The following is a 22,083-nucleotide window of genomic DNA, read 5'->3' as shown; positions in this document are numbered from 1 at the left end:
ATGACGTTTCAGCTACGCCTCATAGCGGCAATTTGATTTTTCAAATTGGGTTTAATTTTGGACAAGGATAAGTTAACTCAAGGTTAGTGGTGAGATCTCAACAAAATAGGCTACAAACGTTGCAAAATCAGTTATTTCAAATTTTTTAACTCGTAGTAATTCATCAAAACCTTTCAATGCCGAGTTAAAGAGCTTCATCTGTAGTCTAATTAGAAGGTGGTAAGTGCTTTGGGTAAAGTTATTAGCAAATAGTTTTTCAACAGTCTTGCTTGCTATCCATGGTAAGCACGATCAGTACAATGATGATCAGTACGACCATATTAACTCATTGTTTTTGCTGATATGGATTTATATAGATGTATGGACGGATATGATAGGGATAGGGGTTCTACAGTAATAGGGATTTTCCTGTTGTTCGTTCTGCTGGTGGTGTGCTATGCGGGAGAAAAGAGACGAACGAGCAACATCACATTTATTTGGAGCCAGATTTATGCCATGCCACACACATGCCAAACCTCGTGCCCTACAGATAGTCACACGTTTACTCACGTAAACAAACACAATCCAACTAAGCATTCCACATTTAATCAAAGTTGCAGTAAAAAATACAAAATATCAAGACTACACAAACTTGTTTATTGTTAAAAATTCATTTCTTAGCCAAGATGCCTAGCGGTACACTGTTCTTAAAAGTTGAAGTTCCTAGCATAACACAGCAGGCCTCCTTAGGTTTCTCAACTCACGTGTGTTGTTGTTGTGAATTTGTGAATGGATTAGCCTAGAATTCTGTGAGTTTGTGGACTTAAAATCCTTGTGACTGGGATTGTGATTGATTTTATCGAGAGTTTCATTAAAAATGGGACGCGCTCGCCAAAAATACGCGCCAGGAAGAGTTGGTGCAAGACCTGACCTTGAAGAAATGAAGAAAGTGAAAACAGACTTTGATGGCGAAGACTTGAAAGGTAAGTCCAGTCGCTTTTTTATGCAAACTAGACAACAGTAGAAAGGCACACGCGTGTTAAAGACACATCAACGAGCTGGACTTTTCAGTTTCTTGTTACTCAAATTAAAAAGTTTGCTGTTTTTGCGTAAGAAACACAAAATAGTGCGTGCTAAGACACAAGTTCTAACCTGACGACGTGCACTAGCCTAGATACAGACACATTAAAATATTTCTTTTTACACGAAGGATTTCTGTTAAATGCGTTACACCGAAACCTGCCATATTTAAGATTTCACTTCCACGCAGGCATCGACCCCAGCAATGCACTCGTGCTGCCGAGTAGAAGGGATGATTCGAGGAGGAAGATTCCTCAGCAGCAAAATGTTCCAAAAAAACTCAGCAAGAAGCAAAGAAAAAAATTGGAAAAAGTTATTGATCAGAAAAAGAAAAAAGAAAAGGTTTTCAGGACTAGAGTTCATGATTGACAGTTTAGAAGTTATGTGATTAACCTGACTTTGTGAATACTCAATAGAGGGCTGAGTTGTTGGAATTGTTGTCAAACGTGCAAGTTGACTCGGCTGAGCTTGCCATGTTGGACAGCGTTGCCCACATGGGGACAAAAAACTCAAAACTTAGTCGATTGTCGAAACGTCCGTTAACAGAAGAACAGAAAATTGCGATCGAGAATCAAAGTAATGAATCGGTCGATCTGAAAGGTTGGCAGGCGAGAAGGAAAAGAAGAAAATTGACCAAGGTAGTGATTACTTTGTATGTTTCTTTTTCAGTTGTCAGTTACAATGTCAAATTTATTATCAAAAGTCCCATTCATTGTATTTGCTCAAATTGCGTTGTAATATCTACAAAATTGATGATGTCATCAGTGAAACAATTTTCTAGAGGGAGAAATCTCCACTTAAAGAAAAGTCTCCACCTCCGAGCAGCAGTGATTCGGAGGAAAATTCTTCTGATGATCAGGAAGATGAGATCTCTCCTTGTGATGAAGATGTAGAAGATAAGGAACTCGGTACGTAACGTGGTGATTTAATTGGAGGCTACATACGATGTAGGAAGTTGAAAATCTGACAATTCATGCACTGGTAGCATTGAGTGTGTTGGCAGAAATTTGATGCAGAAGCTTCTGAGTTGAAATTTCAAAATTGTGTGGAATTTTCAGCCTCGTTTTTTATGTCTTCTTAAATTGAGCAGAGGAAAGTGAAACCACAAAAGCTTGTGAAGTGAACGCAAACTCTACTGAAGATAAGAAACCAGAGGAACCTGCTCTTGAAAGCGATTGCAAGAAGACAAGTGAGTTCCTCTTTAACTTGTTTTGCTGCTGCTTGTTGCTTTTAAAAACTTTCTGCTTTTTGAAGCAGATTGTACGTCGTCAAAGGAAAAACTTGAAGTTGAACCGGCCACCTACGTTCATGTTGAGAGAACTCCAGAAATTCAGGTTTCACGGGATATGATTGTTATGTAACAATAATGTGCCACAAGATAATCTCGTGGCTATGATTTAGTGAACCTTGAAGGAAATATCATGAAAACTTTTTTACTGTATTTATTCTACCACAAAATAATATTGTCTAATGTGATGTCATAATAACTGATTCACATTTGAAGGAATCTCGGCTCTTGCTCCCAATCCTCGCGGAGGAGCAGGAGATCATGGAGGCAGTGAAAGAGCATCTGATCATCATCGTCTGTGGGCAGACCGGATCAGGAAAAACAACTCAAGTCCCACAATTCCTCTTTGAAGCCGGATTTGCAAAGTAGCTCCGTTCTCATCTTTCCTTGTTCCTCGGAGTTGAGATATGTGACAAAAAATTTCTTTTCAGAGACGGAATAATTGGAATCACTGAACCACGAAGAGTAGCTGCTGTCAGCATGTCAAAACGAGTTGCCACGGAGATGAATTTATCCACCAATATTGTTTCATACCAAATAAGGTGATTGGTTTGTTTTGATTACTTCATTTATGACATCGATACTGGGGGGATGAGACCCAGTACGTCAGGGTTTTTTTCTTGGGTGAATATCACAGCATTTTCGTATCGGAGAAATTTTAAAATAAATTGAGAAACCTTGACGACATAGATATGAGAATAATGTGACGAGTGAAACCAGCATCAAGTTCATGACCGACGGGGTCCTCACCCGCGAACTTAAAGAGGACTTTCTCCTCTCGAAGTACTCTGTGATCATCCTGGATGAAGCTCACGAGCGAACTTCCAACACAGACGTTCTCATCGGGCTCCTTTCAAGGATTGTCCCTCTCAGGAAGAAGGTAAAATCGCATCCTCATCATCTTCTTCTAGATTGTATGCATTGATCAGGCTGCGTCCACTATTAGCAGTATATTAGCTGTCTCTGCTAATGTAGCGTATGTTTAATTCAATGCCGTTTGTCTTTTACAAGGTTTGTCTTTTTATGTCTTTTATTGGTTTGTTGAATTATTTTTGGTGAAGACCCACATTCTATTAGATTCAAGTTAAATGCAGAATTATCAAGTTTTGTTGCCACAGAAAGGAAAACCTCTGAAGCTCATCATCATGTCTGCCACGTTGAGGATCGAAGATTTCACGAAGAACGAACGACTTTTTAAAACTTCACCTCCTGTGGTGAAGGTGAGTTAAAAAGAATCTTTTTTGTTTCAGATTAAGTTCCAGGTTTAATCTTAGTAAGGAAACTGAGCACGGAAATATTGAATCATTTTTTATCTCACCCGGTGACAAGTTTGTTTGAAAACTTACATGGCCGTAATTGCTCTTCACCTGTTCTGTCTACTTTTTTGTGAACTGACCATAATAGAAATCTTATTACAACCAAACACTTCCAGATCGACGTTCGTCAGTTTCCTGTCACCGTTCATTTCAACAAAAAAACTCCCATATCTGATGATGACATCACATGCCCTTATTTGGACGAAGCGTACAGAAAAGTATGCATAGTGTTGTAGAGTCGTACATAGACATCAATTTGCCTGGAAATTCACACTCGGGTGCTATATGTTGTTTGTAGATTTTGGATATCAGTCTCCGTTGTAATTTGCCTTTTTATTCTTAGATTTGTAAGATCCATAGAACACTGCCCTCTGGTGGTATTCTCGTATTTGTGACAGGTCGACAGGAAGTGCATGCGCTGATGCGGAAACTAAACTCCAAGTTTCCGAAGAAGAACAACGAGGCAAGAAATCAAGAGAAATCCAGTGAGCTCACTTCCTGCTTTGCACAAGTTCGAAAGCTGTTTGTTACATCACAGTAACTTGTTTTTCTTAGAGATGCAGGTGTTAAGCCTGGATAATTACGAAGCCAAGCCTCGTGATGATCTTAAAAAGGATGACAGGACGCGGAGGTTGGATCTCTCTGAAGATGAAGATGGAAGCTCAGGAGATGAGTTGATGATGGTAAGGATGCTAATTCTCACCAGATGTGGTTGACACAACCAACAACAGGCCGATTTTGTGTTAAGTTTGTCGCCTTCGTCAACCTTTAACATGCGTTGTAAAAAACACAATCATAGTGGTCTGTTGTGTTGGCCACAATTTACACAACTTGGCAATAATTTTTCACTCCCACCTTTCGTGTCATTGAAGTTTTATCATTTTGCTCTGCATCTTATTTATTCATGTCCACATCTGGTAATGATTATACATTCTTTATTTCATTCCAATACAAACTGATGTGGTCTTTATCTTGCTCCTCCAGGAAGATGATGCATTGACATCTGAGATGGACTCCTCCATCCCTCTCCATGTCCTGCCTCTCTACTCGCTCCTGTCATCCGAGAAACAGCGACAGGTGTTTGCTCCTGTGCCGGAGGGGACCAGGTAAATTGGTGATGTCATAATCCTTGTGCATAGCCTGGCTGACATGTTAATGTCGCCGTCAGAATGTGACAATACTTTCTGTGATCTCACAAAGCTGGTTATGATTTCTAAAATCAATCAAAGTTAGAAGTGAATATGTCAATTTTACGTGGTGCAATACCAAGGGAACAAATGCTTTTGAAGTATATTTAATATGTATTTTATACTTTAATATAATTTGAGATGGGTTGTCTGACTGGCTGTGTTTTATATTATTTGTGTGTAATTTATCAACAGGTTGTGTGTTGTTGCCACAAATGTTGCCGAAACATCGTTGACAATCCCCGGGATAAAATACGTTGTTGATACCGGGAAGGTGAAAAGGAAACTCTATGATAAGGTAAAAGTTTTTGTTCCAACTCTTAAGCTTATGTTTATATTATTTATACTTTGGTCTGATGTCATTCACAGCTCTATCGGTTGAGATATTTTTTGATACAAAGCAAACCCCATAAATACGATACATGATATATTCATAACCCACGTCAAATATTAACACACCTCTGTGATTGTGTGTCTTTGTCATAACTCATATGGCAGTTGCTCTAATATTATGATCTAATAATGCATTTGTAGATAACCGGGGTCTCTTCGTTTCGTGTCACCTGGATATCGAAAGCGTCAGCCAATCAGAGGGCAGGTAGAGCGGGTCGTACGGAACCCGGTCATGCGTATCGTTTGTATTCCTCAGCAGTTTTTCAAGATTTTGACGAATTTGACAAACCTGAGATTGAAACTAAACCAGTGGCTGGTCTCGTACTGCAGGTTCAAGAAACGTTTCTGATTCGTGTTTTTTAGTGTCGATGTGATTTCTATGAAATTTTGTTGTGAGGAGTTTCATCATTGCCCAACTCAATCAACTCAAAGTTTTGTAGTTTACATGGTTCCGTCACTCCTTGCTGCTCGACAAAGAGATAAACAATAAATTTACTCTCGCCACAATCTCTCATTTAACTTTATTTTCAGATGAAATCGATGAAGATCGATCGTGTTATCAACTTCCCGTTCCCTACACCACCACCACATGAGGCACTAGAGAGCGCAGAGAAGCTCCTCATTTCACTCGGCGCGATCAGGGTCCTGTTGAACAGAGGCACATTGAAGGAAATGAAGCAAGGTTGGTGCCATATGTTGATGAACAACTTTGCATTTTGTGAATCTTGCTTTTAAATTTGCTTGTAGCGTTTAAAGGTTGAGTTGAATTTTATGATTTTTGGGGAATTAACTTTAGATTTCCCGTTTTTCCCATTTTGTGCAGATTATGACTTAAAATCCCATTTCTACAATTTTTTCCGAAAAACACCAGATTTTGTCACTTTTTGTCTATTTCAGCTCAGTTCAGCGGAACAATCACCGATCTTGGTCACATGATCTCGGCTTTCCCCATTCACCCGAGGTTTGGAAAGATGATCACCATGGCAACTAAGCATATTGACATCATGCCTTACGTCATCACAGTTGTTGCGGGTTTAACTGTCCGGGTGAGTTTTATTGGTTTTAGTTATGTAATGTTCAGTTTATCGTCCAATCAAAATGGTCTCGTTTCATGACGCCAATCTGCTCTGACTGGGGCTGTAACATCTTGCACTGGGGTGTGTGCTTTAGCTAGTTTGTGAGTTAGTCACTTCACAATTATGACGTTTGCTATGACATCATCATCTGATGACATCACCTTTATTTTGAAGGAAATTTTCTTCACGCCATCACATGACCCTGACAATGATGCAAATGAGGTGAGAGTTCAACTTTGAACTTAAACTTGAACTTACTTGAACTTAAACTTCTGTGATTAAGTCGTGTTGGAACCTGCTACATTTAATTCTTTGCCAGGAGCAAAATCGCCAACTTCGAGCTCGTTTAAGCCACTTAAAGTCGCTATGGAGCAGTGTGGGCGGTGGACCGGAACGAAAACTCCTCGGTGATCTCATGGTGCTGCTCGGAGCAATTGGATCTGCCGAGTACTCTGGGGCGACACCTAGTTTCTGCGTCAGCAACTGTCTAAGGTGAGCGATGAGCAAATACTATGCAATGTACCAGCCCAGGTATTGCCCAGATAAGTCACCTCATTGCGTAACATCCAGGGCACCGTACAAGGAGTAACAGACGTTTGTTTGGATTTTCTGTTTTATTGCCCAATGACAAGTTGATTTGTTTCGCGAGATCACAATTATCTTGGGACAATAACTAAAATAGTCGATATTTGAGCATTACCGTTGACTTAATGTTTGATTCGTCACTTTGCAAATATGTGGTTATACGAGTAACTCATTCTTATCCCAGTGGTAAAAGTTAGCAACGGCAGCTATGGTCCTACCGTCGTTTGCTTGAACCTGACATAAGACTTTGTACAATTGCACTTGCGGTGCATGTCCTGACATTTCTATGGGAAAGTTGCTTCTTCGTTACTTGGCTCTGACCTGCAAGCAGTGGCCTCCACTAACACTGTGGTATATTTGGCTTCGGAGATATTTATGACGTAATAATCAATGTTATCGCGTTCCTTGCAGGCCGAAAGCAATTATTGAAGTCCGTAAACTGCGAGCTCAGCTCACCGGCATTGTGAGGTCATCGCTTGGGCTTGATGATGTCATAATTGATCCAAAGATGGAGCCTCCGTCCGATGAACAGGTCCGTGCTTTATGACGTCGCAGGAATAACTTTTAGATAAAAATTTTTTGTTTCAAAATTTCGTGTCTTTATAAAATGGATGAGCGCAGGTTGAAATAAATTTGTCGTGAAGTTGAATTTTCGACCAATCACAGAAATCAAATAATTTTAAATGTTCTCCTCAGGTGAGACTTCTTCGAAAGATCGTGTTGTCAGGGTTGGGTGACCACGTAGCGAGGAAGATTTCTATGGAAGAGATCCCGAGCGAGCGGAGGAAGGAATGGAGAGGAGCTTATCAGAGGTTTGCCATGACGACTAGTAATGTGCTCATTTTGCCGGGTTCTGTTCAAATATCACTAAAAGCTCATCACGTCTTGGCTAAAATATGACTTAGAATGTACAAATCTTCACTGAACTGTCGACATTGTATCAGCAACGATGACGTATTTTTCATTTTTAATTTCAAAATCGCTTCCAATTGTCGACTCATACTCGAAGCATCTTGTTCTAGTTTGCTCCTCGATGAACCCGTCTTCATTCATCCTGAATCCGTACTGTCACGTGACCCGCTTCCAACTTACGTCATCTTCCAGGACCTGATGGAAGCATCGAGTGGAAAGAAATCTTATATCAGAGGTGAGTCAGCCACATGAGGGCGGTAATTGCGTTAAGCCCGATTAGTCCCCGAAGTACAAGCGATGTACGGTATCTTGATTATGACATAACAATTGACTTAGCTATTTACACTTGAAACGTCACAAAGTGAACCAATTTATAAACCGCTAGATGTCACACTCGAGCTTAAATGAGCAAACTAGATTGTCCTTTAAGCGCAAGTAAGAAAATTGAACGGGGAGGGCGTTGTGATGATTACAGGACTTTAAACAACATAAAGAGAAGCTTTAACCCGAATTATTATTCCCACTTCCACAGACATATCTTCAATCGAGCCTGAGTGGCTTGCCCACTTCTGTCCCCATTACTGTCACTTCTCCAAACCCCTTGACCTTCCAGAACCTCGTTATGACGTTACAACCGACCAGGTTAAGTGTCACGTCACGGCGTCGTACGGGCGACTTTCTTGGTCGCTTGGTGCCGTAGAAATCGATTTTCCGGCCGGAATCGACAGGTAAGCTTTGTGACGTAATAAAACACTTTTCGGGATTCTGACATAGTTATTCAACCGTGGCTTTCATGCATTTCCAAATAAGGTATCGGTGGTTCGGGCGTTTCTTATTAGAAGGTCTTATCATGATGTCATTGAAAAGCTTTGTGACATCACTATTATCTCGACCGGCGGTCATGACGAAATCGTGGTCAAAGTGAGTGACTGGTGAAATAAATTTAGAACACATCAACAGTTTGACGTCATCATTTTAAGTAACCTGCCAGTATGTTTAGCTTACAACCTCGCACTGAGAAACTCCTCCAGGACTTAATGAGGCGGCAGGTGGACTCCAGGGAGAAGCTGCTTGGAGCTTGGAGGGAGGATTCATCGTGTAAGTTCAATCCTGATAATTTCGTCAACTGCATTGTTGGGGGGTACCGCGGTACCTATCCCAAGAAATTTTAGGGGTTCCTGATACTTTTCAAGCAATTATTTTGAGAAGGTTGTTTTTCAAACATTTATTTTAATGAAACCTCAAATGCCAACTCTTAGCGTTTGTTGTCTGCAAATGTCTATCAAAGCTGTAAGAAACGAGGTCGCTTTTATTTTGACCTATAGTAACCTGCAGCAAGGTTCAAATTGCTATTGCGGTAGGATCCTTTACACGAAAATTACCGGTACATGTTCTGCCAATCACCAGTTCCGTTGGCGACCGACTGCCCAGTGCCCACCCCTGTCACACAATAACAAGACGATAAGTTGATTCTCTATTTGTGATCAGTCCTCAGGGATGCCGTCATGGACTGGATTCCTTCCTCCCTGCATCCGCAGCTGCTCTTATCCTGGCCCCCAACATGAACCGCTAGATGACGCAGCGGAGCAACACTGTTATCTGGTCTCCGATTGATGACGTCGGCACGTGATGCTTTCCCGGGGGAATGGAAAGTGGAGAAAATATTTTTTTAATTTGTTGCGAAAATTTATTGCGCGTTGCCTTAATACAAAATGGCATCATCAAAGCGTCACTTTTATACAAATACGTCATCGTTGACGTCATTGACCAGAAGTGTTTTGTTGTTTTCGTCTGTCGACTCTGATATTTTTTTGACGTCAGACGTAAAGGTGACCTGAAATTGGTTCGTTTGTTCGTCATCACGGTAAGCCGCTTTATCATTTGTGACGTCATCGTTTAAAGTGCTGCGCCTGGAAAGTGTGACGTCATGTTATTTGGCCTATATCGCTGTTCCTATGCTTATTTACCTGCTCATAGTGGAGTCGTTCTTGTAGTAGAAGTTTTTATGCGTGGACATGAAGGCGAGCTCCCACGCAGACAGCCCCGCGCAACCCTGTTGTGACGTCATAATCAATATACGCACCAGCCGTGTCGTGCAAGATCACTTACCAAGTTGACGACTGTCAGAATCCATAGGAAGGTCGTTTTTTCCCCCGACCCTTCCGTTTCACACGTCACACTTCCCTTATAGCACGTGACACGAGGAGGTATGTACATCCTGTAAGTGGCGATGACCCAGATGAAGAAGACCAGCTCCAGGGACAACCTGTCGATGCATCTAACTGGTTGGTGAGGTGGAAACATCCTCTTTATTCTCATCGCTTATTTCATAACGTACGTCACTTATTATGACGTCATCCTACCTCATAGACGCTCTCAAGAAGCAGACTTGTAAGTAACTGGGGCAGGGCCACTTCCGCTTGAACTTGGGGCATTTGGACAACTTCCGGTTCCATTCGCACGGTATCCATGGCAACGTCAGTAACCATGGCAACACCGCGCTGAGTATGGTCAGCGCCCACGCAGTTAAAGGGGATATTGTGTCGTAATACAAGGTTCTGGGAACATGTTTATTACGTCATAACAAATATCCGGTAAACCTTTTATATTATTTTATACTTTTTGTCACGTGATAATACTTACCTGAGACAATCTTTCTTTATGACGTAAGAATTAGCATCTGGGCTACTAATCGTTTCGTTCATCTCAAGTTTGGCGAAGTTTCTGTGAAAAAAACGGAGATTGAAAAATGTCGCGAAAGTTTCTTCCTGGCTTGTGCAGAATATTCACTTCGATTCGAACCATATTTAGCGTCATCTTTGACGTCACAATGCCATCTAAACACTTACTTGTCATTTCTTTCTTCTATGAACGAACAATTGATTTTGTTTATGTCATCAGCGAACAATCTACCCGCGATTGATCCAGTTATAATCAACCTTATTATGACGAAGACCTGCAACGGCGTTTATGACGTAATAAAGGAAATGCATTTTTCTTAAAAAGAGCGGTTTTGAAATTGTTAAAATTCAATAAAAATTAGTCGAACTCACCATAAACTGTGTGTACCCTACCAGAAGTTTGAAAGTGAACATTGAAAGGCTGGAGATGAAATTATCGAGGAATACTCAGGATTGTTTAGTGACGTCACGGTGCAAGAAAACGTCTTCAAACGTGAGATCTGGTAAAATTGACAACGATTCGATTTAAATATTTGCTAGAAAAGCTCAATGTGCTTGCTACATGACGTATTTACATATTTACCTACAAATATGGATAAACTGCTTTGCTGTGGCTTTCACAGACGTAACGATATCGTGAGTTGTATTATTCGGAAAATTTTACCCAAAACAAAAATATTTAGTGTTTGTCTAAACACACCCAAACAATATAAATTATTGACGTATTTTCACAACTTTTTAATCGCCTTTTTGCTCAAGTTTTCATTAAAATTTCCACTTTGTTGCTACGTAAAGTTAATGCTTTGTGACGTCACAAACTTCGTGCGTTCTCGATTTACATTTGATCCCATCAAAATCTTATTTGTGTTTTTCATAATGAAAGCTCAGGTTGTTGATGAATTGCCGCTTGTCATTTAATCTGCCTGAAAATTTTTCGCCTATATAACTACGCCGCAGTGGCTCCCAACAAGGGTCGCGAAGAGCCAAAAAATGGGTCGCACCAAGACGATGCAAACCTATGTTTGTAATAAAATACATTGTTCCATAGTGAGTGAATCAGATTACCACTGCTTGTCTGTGTCTGTCTGTAGCGTAGGGTCATAGGTACTTGATAGAAAGCTCAAAAAAGTTTGAGAACCGCCGAACTATGACATCGATTCCTAAGCGCCCAGGTTTAATTAAAAGGAGAACCACAGAATGATTTAACAATCTTTTCTGAGCAGTGATTCGATGAAGTCTGTAGAAATTCAATTCTGGAATATTACATTCAAATTCTTGATTGCTGTTGTCACTTCACTGTACAATATATTGCAGCTTCATTTAACTTTATAAACCAATTCAATCAAACTTCAACCAATCAGTGATTTATGCCTCTACAGTTCTTCCTTGCTCTGACCTCGCGACCTGCAGTTACCGTCTAATCAACGCAGCTGCTGCAAATTATCCCACGTTCTATGAACTAGCTCGCTAAGTCAAGCTACAACGTGGTTGCAAGCTACGTGCGATGCAGTTGCTGGTTAATCACCGAACCTCGAGCGCGCTTTGCTCAGCTGCGAATGTCTTCATCGATCGGTGCATTTGGTTTGAGTGAAATCGTGTCGCCTTGTTACATTAGCTTCTTACTTTACAAGTGATTGGTCAACTCATTTCCGCGAAAAATAGCGGAAATGTCGCTGTATATTGGCAGTCGACGTCTCATCACTATGCAAAGTAATTATCCTATTCCTACGTCATATTTAGATTCTATGAAAACTCTTTTCAAGTTGAGGTATCAAGTTTGAATTATGCATGACAGCGCTTATTATTACGTGCGATCGATGTCATAATGCAATAAGCGACCCACATCAGTTAACGTTTAAACAGAACAATGGGGTCATGCTATGCAGGTGTTCTATTGGAAGCTAAAATATTTCTAAATGAAAACTTGTAATAATTCTTTGCCGCGTTAAAGAACTGGCGACCCGGTTGTTATATAATGTAGAACAAAACTTTATGAGATTAAGTGGGAGGATAAGAAAAATATGATTTCAAGACCGTACAAGTCGCTATTATTATGTCATGTCAAGTTGCCCAAACACTTCAAATCATCTTCAGCATTTCTCTCCTTTCAACAAATGCTCCAGTTTCTCGGTCAAATTATTTTCAAAGCTGCCTATGACGTCATTCACCTGGTTTTAAGGCAGAAACTGTCACAAATGAGGAATTGTCTTCTGCGAAACTCTAAGCTTTGTTGTTCAAATAACAAACATTATATCTATAACACCTGTTGCCGTGTGGCTTCGTTCGTCTGCCAGCAGATGGATTCAATTTTAACTCAACTTTGAAAATAGCCTCAAGGAAAATAATTCAAAGATGCTTTTACCTCACTGCATTATCACGTCACAATCAATGTTCCCTCTAATTTTTCACGAGTCTGAGCAAACACACTAACTACCTGAGCGGTCCCTTGGATCACTGTGAGCAACATCAGACGTGCGCACTGTGGCCATTATTATGCGTTTATTCTATTTTCAATTCATGTTGGATTTTTTTCTTGTGCGCAGCACAGATTTTCTGTGCGCGGAGACCGTGTCAGCAGTGCGCATTTGCGCACGCGCGCAGCTTAGAGGGAACATTGGTCACAATGTGACCAGTTTGTATTAATTCTTAGAATGCTTTTTCAAATGCTAATAAAAATGCATTTTTATGGTTTTCAAGCCAATATTTTCTGCAAAATATCCTTTCCTCTGCTGTTGGTGGCAAATAACAGCATGATTCGGTTCATCGGCGATAACATGCTTTATTGCGTCACAATGAGTGCTCGAACTCCCCTGGCAATTTAAAGGTGAGTTGAAATATTTGCGGCTTCTCAGCAGTTGACTCTGAAACCTGATCCCTGTGACGTAAGACAAGTTATTATTACGTCACAGAGAAATAAGTTGGCGGAAACTGGAGACAACAGCTTATAAACCTTGATTGCAAGGATTTGAATTTAAAGCTTAACGTTGATAATAATTGTTATTTTTCTGTCAATTATTACGTCATTGCTACCCTTTACTATTCTTATGAAACCATACGTTCAAAATATGTCTTTAGTTTTGCAAGTTTTAAACATTTCCTACCTTGCTTGCGAACGCATTTTAATATGCCAGCTAAATCTCGTAAACGAGCTTAATTAAGCGCTGGAACGATTCAAACTCAGACTCATCCAATCCAAGAATCTTAATAAAAAATTTTGGCCTATTGATAACTAACTTTTAGAATAACTCCAACTCTGAAAATTTTTAAATTATTGCCAAGTTCTTATTTCAACCTGCCATCTCTCGCGTGGTGGGATTATTCTGTTGTAGTTGTGTCGCTGGTTCCATTAACTGCTTCTATGTCTGCTCTATCTGCTCAAATACTGTAGGTCACCACTATTTCACTATTAATTGTGCGTCCGAAGCTATTTTTCACGGTTTCTTGTTAATCTAACTTGAGTATTATAACATATTAACATAAACTTAACATAAATCTACCGTCTAATCTTAATCTAACTCCAATAAAACGTTAAATAATTCAAATAAACCCTTATATAGCTAAAATCAACTTTTTACATACCCATTCTCCTAATCGCCTATCTTAAACAACAGGCTGCGTGACCTACATACGGTGAGATGGTCACTTTGAACTTAAGCATGAAAAATAATGTCACGTGATTAGCGTCGTTAAGCAAAAATGACGTAACGGTGGTCACGACGTCATCACTCCTCACTCGTATAACTAATAAGGTTATTTGTCCAATTTCAAACATTTAATTTGCTGCAAAAGTAATAACAACTAGAGATCCAGCTTTATATTACTGTGCAAGTTATTCTATTATTTGGTCACACAATGATGTTACTGTGACGTAACAGGTCAGTCTTCTTCCACAAATTTTTTAACATAACTTGTTTATGACGTCAAAATACATGTAAATTTAAGCGGTTGCGGTTTGTCAAAGAATGTTGTTTAAAAGATTTGAGTTTATTGGAGAATTACTCCATTGTGACGACATCGGTTCATGCGGTGTCATGAAGATTCTTTTGTTGAAACAAGCTACGGCATAAAGGTCCTTTGTGTATAATATCAACCTGTGTGAAAATGTCTCCTGTAGTTTGATCGCTTTTATCCGATTTATTTTATTATGACGTATGTGTTTAGGATATCACCTTTCAAAGGTTTGTGAAGACTTTATCTCACAACGATTATGACCTCACAGAGCAATAACAACCAGGCTTATTGAGTAACAATTTCATTGAATGGAAGCATTTACAACTAAATTTATCGGAATTTTCCAGAAAATTGCAGTTTCCCTTCAGAATGTCTTGGATAGAAGATAGACTCGCAGCAGCCCCTTGTCCGCTAGAGGGCACAAATTTTGTCGAAATCGTCACAAACCTGTCTCGACCTTTGACCGATGACGCATTCATACTGGGCTTGGAAACGGTGAAGTAGATTTTAGTTTAAACCGCAAATTTTTTCTCAGTAGCCTTAATCCAGTTGTTCATTAATTCAAAATTAGTTGGTAGCTTTGTACTAAAGTGACTTAATAATGAGGGATTCTGACGTAATAAGCACATGAGTATTGATAGCTCATGTAGGTGTCAGACCACTCCTTAACTCATTGGCACTTCCTGCGCAGAACGACCAGCAGATGAGGAGTTTTGTGGAAGATCGACGGAAGATGATCCCGGAGTACATCTTCACTGATCCCACCTTCCCGCCTGACTCCAGGATCCTTGTGAAGAGTCATCCCCACAACCACATCTTCTGGCGGCGTCCACATGTTCGTATCTTCCTCCTTAGTTAGCTCCATATTACTCACTCTGCTATGAATATAATGGCGGTCAACATGAAATTAAAAATTAGTGAAAAGCTGAATATTCAGCAAAAGTTTTCATTTGTTTCAAGATAATTATTATTTTTCTTCTCAAATCCACAAAATTACTCGACTTTGTCGGAAGTATCGACATAAATTTAATTTGAAGAGGTTTGGTACCGTTTCAATTATTTGTGCGGTAAAATCATTTCCATGTTCCACACACATATAGGCCACATAGCTCACATACCAAGTAACCTATGATATGTGGTGTATCGTAATACACCTAATACATTGAATGACGCAGCAGCTTGCCTTTTATGCTAATTACTGGCGGGAGTTAACCTTCCGTATATGCAAATGCATTTTCTTTGAATTCAGCAAATGTCTTCAAATCCAAGGCTTGTACAAGACGGTTTCTCGAGTAATGACGTCATACAAGGGGAAGTGGGCGATTGCTATTTTCTTTCGTCGTGTGCTGCCGTTGCTAGGCAACCAAAACTTATGGAAAAGGTTTAGTTATATCAGGGGTGGCCAGACCTGCTTCATGCTCGAGCCGCATATTACAAATTCCAGCTTTAAAAGAGCCACAACACAAACACAATAAAAAACACGAATTTATTCACTCACAACGAAGTGTAGCTATTGATAAACATTAGTGCTGCGTGGTGATACTATGAGTCTCCACCTGGGCTTCACCAACTCTTTTTGCAATTATTAGTGTAACCGTAACTGAGAATTAAAACTAGGTCAGCCCTGAGGTACAGCTTCAAACTGACAGTTTACTTAACTACAGTGTACAAGTTAGCACACTTCTGTACAATAATGTCCTTTTTGGAGTGTAATTTGATTATTACTAACTATGAGTCCATTGTTACAACTTGTCTAGACCGGGAAAACGCATGTCTAATTCAACAATGCTAATTCATTAAAGAGCCGCAATTAAAGGCTTAAAGAGCCGCATGCGGCTCGAGAGCCGCAGTTTGGCCACCCCTGGTTTATATTGTTACATCATCGTTATTAACCAATCACGATCGGTCAGGTGATTCCTCCAGGGCAGACATTGGACAAGCGGGATCCTGCATACGACGGATTGGTCAGATTCAGATTTTGGCGGTTCGGAAAATGGCGGGAAGTGATCGTCGATGATTGGCTGCCCACTATCGACGGGGAATCCCCATATTACAGCAGAAGCAGCGACTCAAACGAATTCTGGATTTCTTTGTTTGAAAAAGCTTATGCCAAGTTGGTATTATTACGTCACAATTACGAGTTGTCCTTATATAACGGAGTATGTTGTCAGGTTGCATGGTTCTTATGACGCAATGGTTGGAGGATATACGTCTGACGTTTTGGTTGACCTCACTGGCGGTATGGTGAATGAATGCGACCTCCAGCGGATAACGACAAAACAAAGTCGCGAAATTTTCAAGCAACTGAGAAAGTTGGCGCGGTTATTCACTGTTGAACCTGGAATCGTCATGTCAGTGTTATTTTGACCCTTTTTTGACAGGTCAATACGTCATAATAGCCTCGTTTGTTGCGGAATAGAAGAGAGTCCAAACCCAATAACTTACGAAGGGGTTGATGAGATTACGGGACTGGTGATTGCGCATGCGTATACAATCACTGACGTCGTACAGGTAAGTTACAAAGCAAAGTCCAATTAACACGTTACCATGACGACGATATTATGTCCAGATTCGGTTGAAGTCCGGAGAATCGGAGAATCTGGTTCGGGTTCGGAACCCCTGGGCTAACTCGACAGAATGGAAACATCGATGGAGTGACAGGTCACTGTGATGTCATATTGTTTTGTGTGTGACATCATGAATGAATCTTCACGGCGAAATTTGTGTGTAGGTCTGGTATTTGGAAAAGATTAAGCATGAAGGCACAAAAACGGTTACGTCACAAGATCGCTGATGACGGAGAGTGGTGGATGACGTATGAAGATCTTTTACGTCACTTCAATCGACTGACGATATGCTCCTTGGGGTTACATTCAAATATAGACAATGGGATTTTTAACAAACAAAGGTTAATTACGACAAAATAAGATAATTAATATGTCATAAGGATTTTATAATGTTGGTATAAGTTTTGCACAAGTTAGACAATTATCCAATCATGTGATTCACGACAATTATTCACGATGATTCACGAATAATCACGATTATTTTAATCATAAACTTTCGAAATTAACAAATGAAGTTAAATTCTGGAATCATGCAACATAATTATATATTTGTTGTTCTTTGATCTTCTTCATCAATTTGACGTCATCAACAGTTGGCTTCTTTCAACCATTCAAGGTTCCTGGGAACTCGGAATCAACGCGGGCGGATCCGGAAATGACATCATCAAATACGCAACAAACCCACAATATTTGTTAAGGTTGATTGAGCCAGGTGAGGTTAAATGATCTTAGTGCGCCATCTTGCGCCAGTAAAACAGGTTTAAGCTAGTCACAAGATGTCTCGACTTGAGTATACAGCGCACTGAGCAAACCACGTAAAATTTCTCTTTGTAAAGATGACTTTGATCCGATTTTGAATCGATTCTCCGCGAGAAAATGCTCGATACAAATCGCCCTGATGCAGGAGCACAGAAAATTGGATGAGAGCAAGGAACTGCAAACTCATGGACTTGGAATCAGGATTTACAAGGTATGTTGTGGCTTGCTGGTCAAAATGGGATTTTGTAAGCCTTGTATTAAATTGTATCGAAGAAATTGATTTAATCGACTTTTCCTTTATTGCACAACAATTGGAAATTGTTCTGTTCTATTTTTAGATCAGAAACAAAATTTCAAAGAAACTGGAAATTCGATTTTTGGGAGCGGCCAGAAACGTGACGTCACACACACCGGTTTATAAACAGCAACGAGAAGTTTGTTTATTTGCGGAACTAAATCCCGGTTATTACGTCATAATACCATCGACATTTTTCCCGGACAATGCTACGTCATACTTGTTGAGAATACTCACGGAAAAGAAAATAGATATCTCAGAATTGCGATGAATTAAAAATCTTGCAAATACATTTGACTTCTACAGGACGTCGTTGTCACGTTGTTACGTTGTTCAGAAATAGTTCTTTATAAGAATAAACCTTAATATAATCGCAGATAACAAGACCACCCGCTTTATATGACCAGTTTGATACGGTCCCTAATTTTGCCATGTAATATTTTCCGTTTACCAGTCTTCGGATATTTTGAGGCTTTTTATCAATTATTTGTGTTAGTTATGCAACTTGGCTGTGGCAATTGTACCTCGTGTGTTCTCAGTTCATTTAGTTATGTTCATTTTGATGTTAATGAAATAAGAATTTGATGTTTTTTGTCATTTTGAGCCAAACTGTATCAATCCTGATGTGGTTAAAAAGCGCTGTAGCAGTTCCGGTTATTGTGGTCATTCGAATCATTCGGATATTGTGGTCATTATGATCAAAATAGTCTGGTCCCAAGATGGTCATAATAAGCGGAGTTAATAAACTTTCTTAAATTTGCTGAAACACATTTCATTTATCATGGGCTTGTATCCAACCTCGTCAGCGGTGACCTCGGGTTAATTGTTTTGCGGTCGACTTCGTGTTTCTCGACGGCTTTTTGATTTTCACAGCCCCTCGTGCCATTCGTCTCTGCTCGTCCATCCCACGCCTTTCGACTCGACCCATGGTCGCTGCATCATTGTGTGTAGTCGCCTGTAGACAATAGACGTTGTTGTCATAGCTTTTAGGAGATACATTTCTTCTATTTCTTTGTTTCTTTTTCTACAGTGACGCGGTAGCAACCCCACCAAGTCTTTATCGTGGACAACTTACAACTCAACCTGATATGCTGGTGTGGAGTGAAGTAAACTGATACTTAAAAAGGATCGATATGGACGCCCTATGCCTTATGGCCTATAGCGTCCCTTGTGCACGATACAATTCCAATATTTAACATAACTTTCTTTGTTAACAGAGCAACGATTTCATATCATATCGCAAATTGGAACCATGGAAAAAAATTGTTTTTAAGTTAAATAGATATTATTTTAGACAATATTATGATTCAGTTTCACAAAATGGACATTTTAAAACGACAAAAATATCTGATTTAACACAATCTGGATGTTTTTGTGTCGCCATGGAGCGTAATTTGACACCATCGCATACGTCATCGTCAAACAGACTTTTATTACACTCGGTAACTGAAAACATGTAACTGTTAAACTGACAGTATGGCAGTGCTCGTATTTTACAAACTTAGATTTTTGGAATTTTTATTAACGTATTTTTGCTCTAAAAATAATATAATACTCTAATATTCATATAAACGCTTACGTCAAGAATTACTTGTCGTTACTTGACTTCTGTTAATAATTAATCAATTCGACATTCTCCATCTCAAGCAAATAGCTTATAATCTTTCAAAAATAATTTAAAAACATTATTAGTAAATTTTACAGTGTTTTTACATGTTACGGCACATGTTACGTAACCGTTCTTTGTGCTGCCGTCCTTGTAAGCGATTGTATTTTCAACGAAACAACAATGAACAATATCACCTTTTTCGTAGACTTGTTTTGATCAAGGATTTTTACAATGTCACTTACTATTAAAATTTGTCCTTTATGACGAAACTTCTGTTCTTTGTTAAGTTTTAAAGAACCAAAAATAACGATGAAACAACAGTACTTGTTGGAAATGAATACTGTGTATTTCTCTCGTTTTTTCTACTTCAAACAAATGGAATACAACGAAGTGATTTCTTGAACAATACAAACGCAACACTTTGGAATTTTCTTTGGACTGACTCCAAACTGTGACATTGTCGATAGGGCAATGTCTATATTGACGCTTGACCTCTTTTGACACGTATTGCGTCATAAAGGGAATTTGATTAAATGAAACAGGAACAAAAATGTTACACTTCGAAGCTGGGAGTTAATATGATTGATATGGGATCAGCTTCGCATGTTTTTAGCTTGTTCTTATTATTTTATATTTTTATTGATTAGGCTAATTAGTTAGTTACCGCCATGAGTTTGCTTAATTCTTAAGTTCTTAACAATTAGCATAATACTTGAAGATTGGAAATGTTTATATGCTAAGGATGGGCCGATACGAACCCAAATCCGAATAGATTCGCCGAATATCGCCTTTATGAAAGAATCGGGCGAACACGAATACCAACAATGGCGAACCCGAATACAATATTACTTATAAATTTACTGACTTTCGCAAAAAATGATGATCTAGTTTCCCGACAATGCTAAACTAGAGTCAGCAGTACTTACAATGAAGGTTGTTTTCTTAATGATTTTGCTTTTTAAAACGTTTTTTAATCACTATTTTTCGAAAGAAAGCGATTTGTTTATCGAATACGTTATTTTAGAAGCAAGACTTGACAACTTTTGGAAGAAATTCATTTATTGTTTTTGTTCTAATACGAATAGATTCGGGATTCGTTCGTGTCGACCTTCATATATTCGGGTTCGCTCGAAACTCGGTTTTTGGGAGCGGCCAGAAACGTGACGTCACAGACACCGGTTTATAAACAGCAACGAGAAGTTTGTTTATTTGGGGAACTAAATCCCGGTTATTACGTCATAATACCATCGACGTTCTTCACGGATAGTGCTACGTCATACTTGTTGAGAATACTCACGGAAAAGAAAATAGAAATCTCAGAATTGCGATGAATTAAAAATCTTACAAATACATTTGACTTCTACAGGACGTCGTTGTCACGTTTTCTACAAAACTTTTGTGCCGCTGTATCACCGTTAAACTACTTGTGCCTTTATGCAGTAAAATTCGCTTAATATAACCGCGGATAACACGACCACCCGCTTTATATGACCATTTTGGTACGGTCCCGAATTTTGGCGTATAAAATTCTCCGTTTACAATAACCAGTCTTCGGATATTTTGACCACTTTTATAGGTTTTTTTTTATCAATTATTTATATCAGTTATGCAACTTGGCTGTGACAATTGTGCCTCGTGTGTTCTCAGTTCATCTAATTACGTTCACTTTGATGTTAATGAAATAAATGATGAATTTGATGTTTTTTGTCATTTTGAGCCAAACTGTATCAATCCTGACGTGGTTAAAAAGCGCTGTAGCAGTTCCGGTTATTGTGGTCATTCGAATCATTCGGATATTGTGGTCATTATGATCAAAATAGTCTGGTCCCAAGATGGTCATAATAAGCGGAGTTAATAAACTTTCTTAAATTTGCTGAAACACATTTCATTTATCATCGGCTTGTATCGTCAGCGGGACCTCAGGTTAATTGTTTTTCGATCGATTTCGTGTTCCTCATTCCCACAGCTTTTTGATTTACACAGCGTCTCATGCTATTGTTATGCTATGCTTCTCATGATATTCGTCTCTGCCCGTCCATCCCACGCCTGGCTTCCGTCCCGACCCATGGTTGCTACATCATTGTGTTTAATCGCCTGTAGACAATAGACATTGTTGTCATAGCTTTTTAGTATTTTTAGGAGATACATTTCTTCTATTTCTTTGTATATTTTTTATAGTGACGCGGTAGCAATTCCACCAAGTTTCTATCGTGGACAACTTACAACTCAACCTGATATACTGGTGCTGAGTCAAGTAAACTGATACGTGGAAAAGTTTCCATACCGACCCCCAATAGCGTCCCTTGTGCAACAACAACAACAATGAAAGATATAAAGTTTCAATATTTCTTAAAACTTTCTTTGTTACCAGCAATCATATAATATCATATCGCAAAACGGAACCA

The 22,083-nt window shown here is 39.3% G+C and overlaps 3 protein-coding genes across 10 annotated transcripts; 2 read left to right on the top strand and 1 right to left on the bottom strand.

Moving 5' to 3' along the window:
• Nucleotides 1–734: 734 nt before the first annotated feature.
• LOC143449038 (putative ATP-dependent RNA helicase DHX37) lies at nucleotides 735–9,542 on the top strand. 2 transcript variants are annotated; one of them, XM_076949066.1, is made up of 27 exons: nucleotides 735–962; nucleotides 1,250–1,401; nucleotides 1,476–1,697; nucleotides 1,841–1,967; nucleotides 2,150–2,248; nucleotides 2,317–2,393; nucleotides 2,564–2,712; nucleotides 2,779–2,889; nucleotides 3,038–3,227; nucleotides 3,466–3,567; nucleotides 3,780–3,881; nucleotides 4,007–4,148; nucleotides 4,219–4,346; nucleotides 4,648–4,769; nucleotides 5,046–5,148; nucleotides 5,385–5,573; nucleotides 5,775–5,925; nucleotides 6,141–6,289; nucleotides 6,494–6,541; nucleotides 6,639–6,811; nucleotides 7,316–7,436; nucleotides 7,601–7,716; nucleotides 7,927–8,051; nucleotides 8,349–8,544; nucleotides 8,627–8,737; nucleotides 8,817–8,914; nucleotides 9,305–9,542. In XM_076949066.1, exons 1-27 carry the CDS (start codon nucleotides 857–859, stop codon nucleotides 9,379–9,381), a joined length of 3,486 nt encoding a protein of 1,161 aa, XP_076805181.1. In that variant the 5' UTR covers nucleotides 735–856; the 3' UTR covers nucleotides 9,382–9,542. The 2 variants fall into 2 exon arrangements, with proteins under 2 accessions (XP_076805181.1, XP_076805180.1); XM_076949065.1 differs by having other exon boundaries at nucleotides 2,314–2,393.
• Nucleotides 9,543–9,551: 9 nt separating this feature from the next.
• On the bottom strand, nucleotides 9,552–14,144 carry LOC143449040 (uncharacterized). Of its 6 annotated transcripts, none has more exons than XM_076949073.1 (8): nucleotides 14,077–14,144; nucleotides 10,870–10,997; nucleotides 10,666–10,772; nucleotides 10,460–10,540; nucleotides 10,180–10,374; nucleotides 9,926–10,094; nucleotides 9,784–9,869; nucleotides 9,552–9,726 (listed from the first exon to the last, which is right to left on the bottom strand). In XM_076949073.1, the coding sequence occupies exons 2-8, from the start codon at nucleotides 10,909–10,911 to the stop codon at nucleotides 9,552–9,554; spliced, it is 855 nt and encodes a 284-aa protein (XP_076805188.1). In that variant the 5' UTR covers nucleotides 10,912–10,997; nucleotides 14,077–14,144. The 6 variants fall into 6 exon arrangements, with proteins under 6 accessions (XP_076805188.1, XP_076805186.1, XP_076805185.1 ...); XM_076949071.1 differs by lacking the exon at nucleotides 14,077–14,144 and adding an exon at nucleotides 12,761–12,878; XM_076949070.1 differs by lacking the exon at nucleotides 14,077–14,144 and adding an exon at nucleotides 12,666–12,785.
• LOC143449039 (calpain-A-like) lies at nucleotides 12,064–18,835 on the top strand. Of its 2 annotated transcripts, none has more exons than XM_076949067.1 (12): nucleotides 12,064–12,207; nucleotides 13,195–14,943; nucleotides 15,140–15,283; nucleotides 15,698–15,829; nucleotides 16,359–16,561; nucleotides 16,620–16,760; nucleotides 16,830–16,959; nucleotides 17,018–17,109; nucleotides 17,180–17,356; nucleotides 17,609–17,727; nucleotides 17,852–17,985; nucleotides 18,113–18,835. In XM_076949067.1, exons 2-12 carry the CDS (start codon nucleotides 14,818–14,820, stop codon nucleotides 18,338–18,340), a joined length of 1,626 nt encoding a protein of 541 aa, XP_076805182.1. In that variant the 5' UTR covers nucleotides 12,064–12,207; nucleotides 13,195–14,817; the 3' UTR covers nucleotides 18,341–18,835. The 2 variants fall into 2 exon arrangements, with proteins under 2 accessions (XP_076805182.1, XP_076805183.1); XM_076949068.1 differs by lacking the exon at nucleotides 12,064–12,207 and having other exon boundaries at nucleotides 12,936–13,321; nucleotides 14,796–14,943.
• Nucleotides 18,836–22,083: the final 3,248 nt, after the last annotated feature.

Source organism: Clavelina lepadiformis, chromosome 3 (assembly GCF_947623445.1).
Source record: "Clavelina lepadiformis chromosome 3, kaClaLepa1.1, whole genome shotgun sequence".
Taxonomy (NCBI): domain Eukaryota; kingdom Metazoa; phylum Chordata; class Ascidiacea; order Aplousobranchia; family Clavelinidae; genus Clavelina; species Clavelina lepadiformis.
This window is presented reverse-complemented; position numbering and strand designations above follow the sequence as displayed.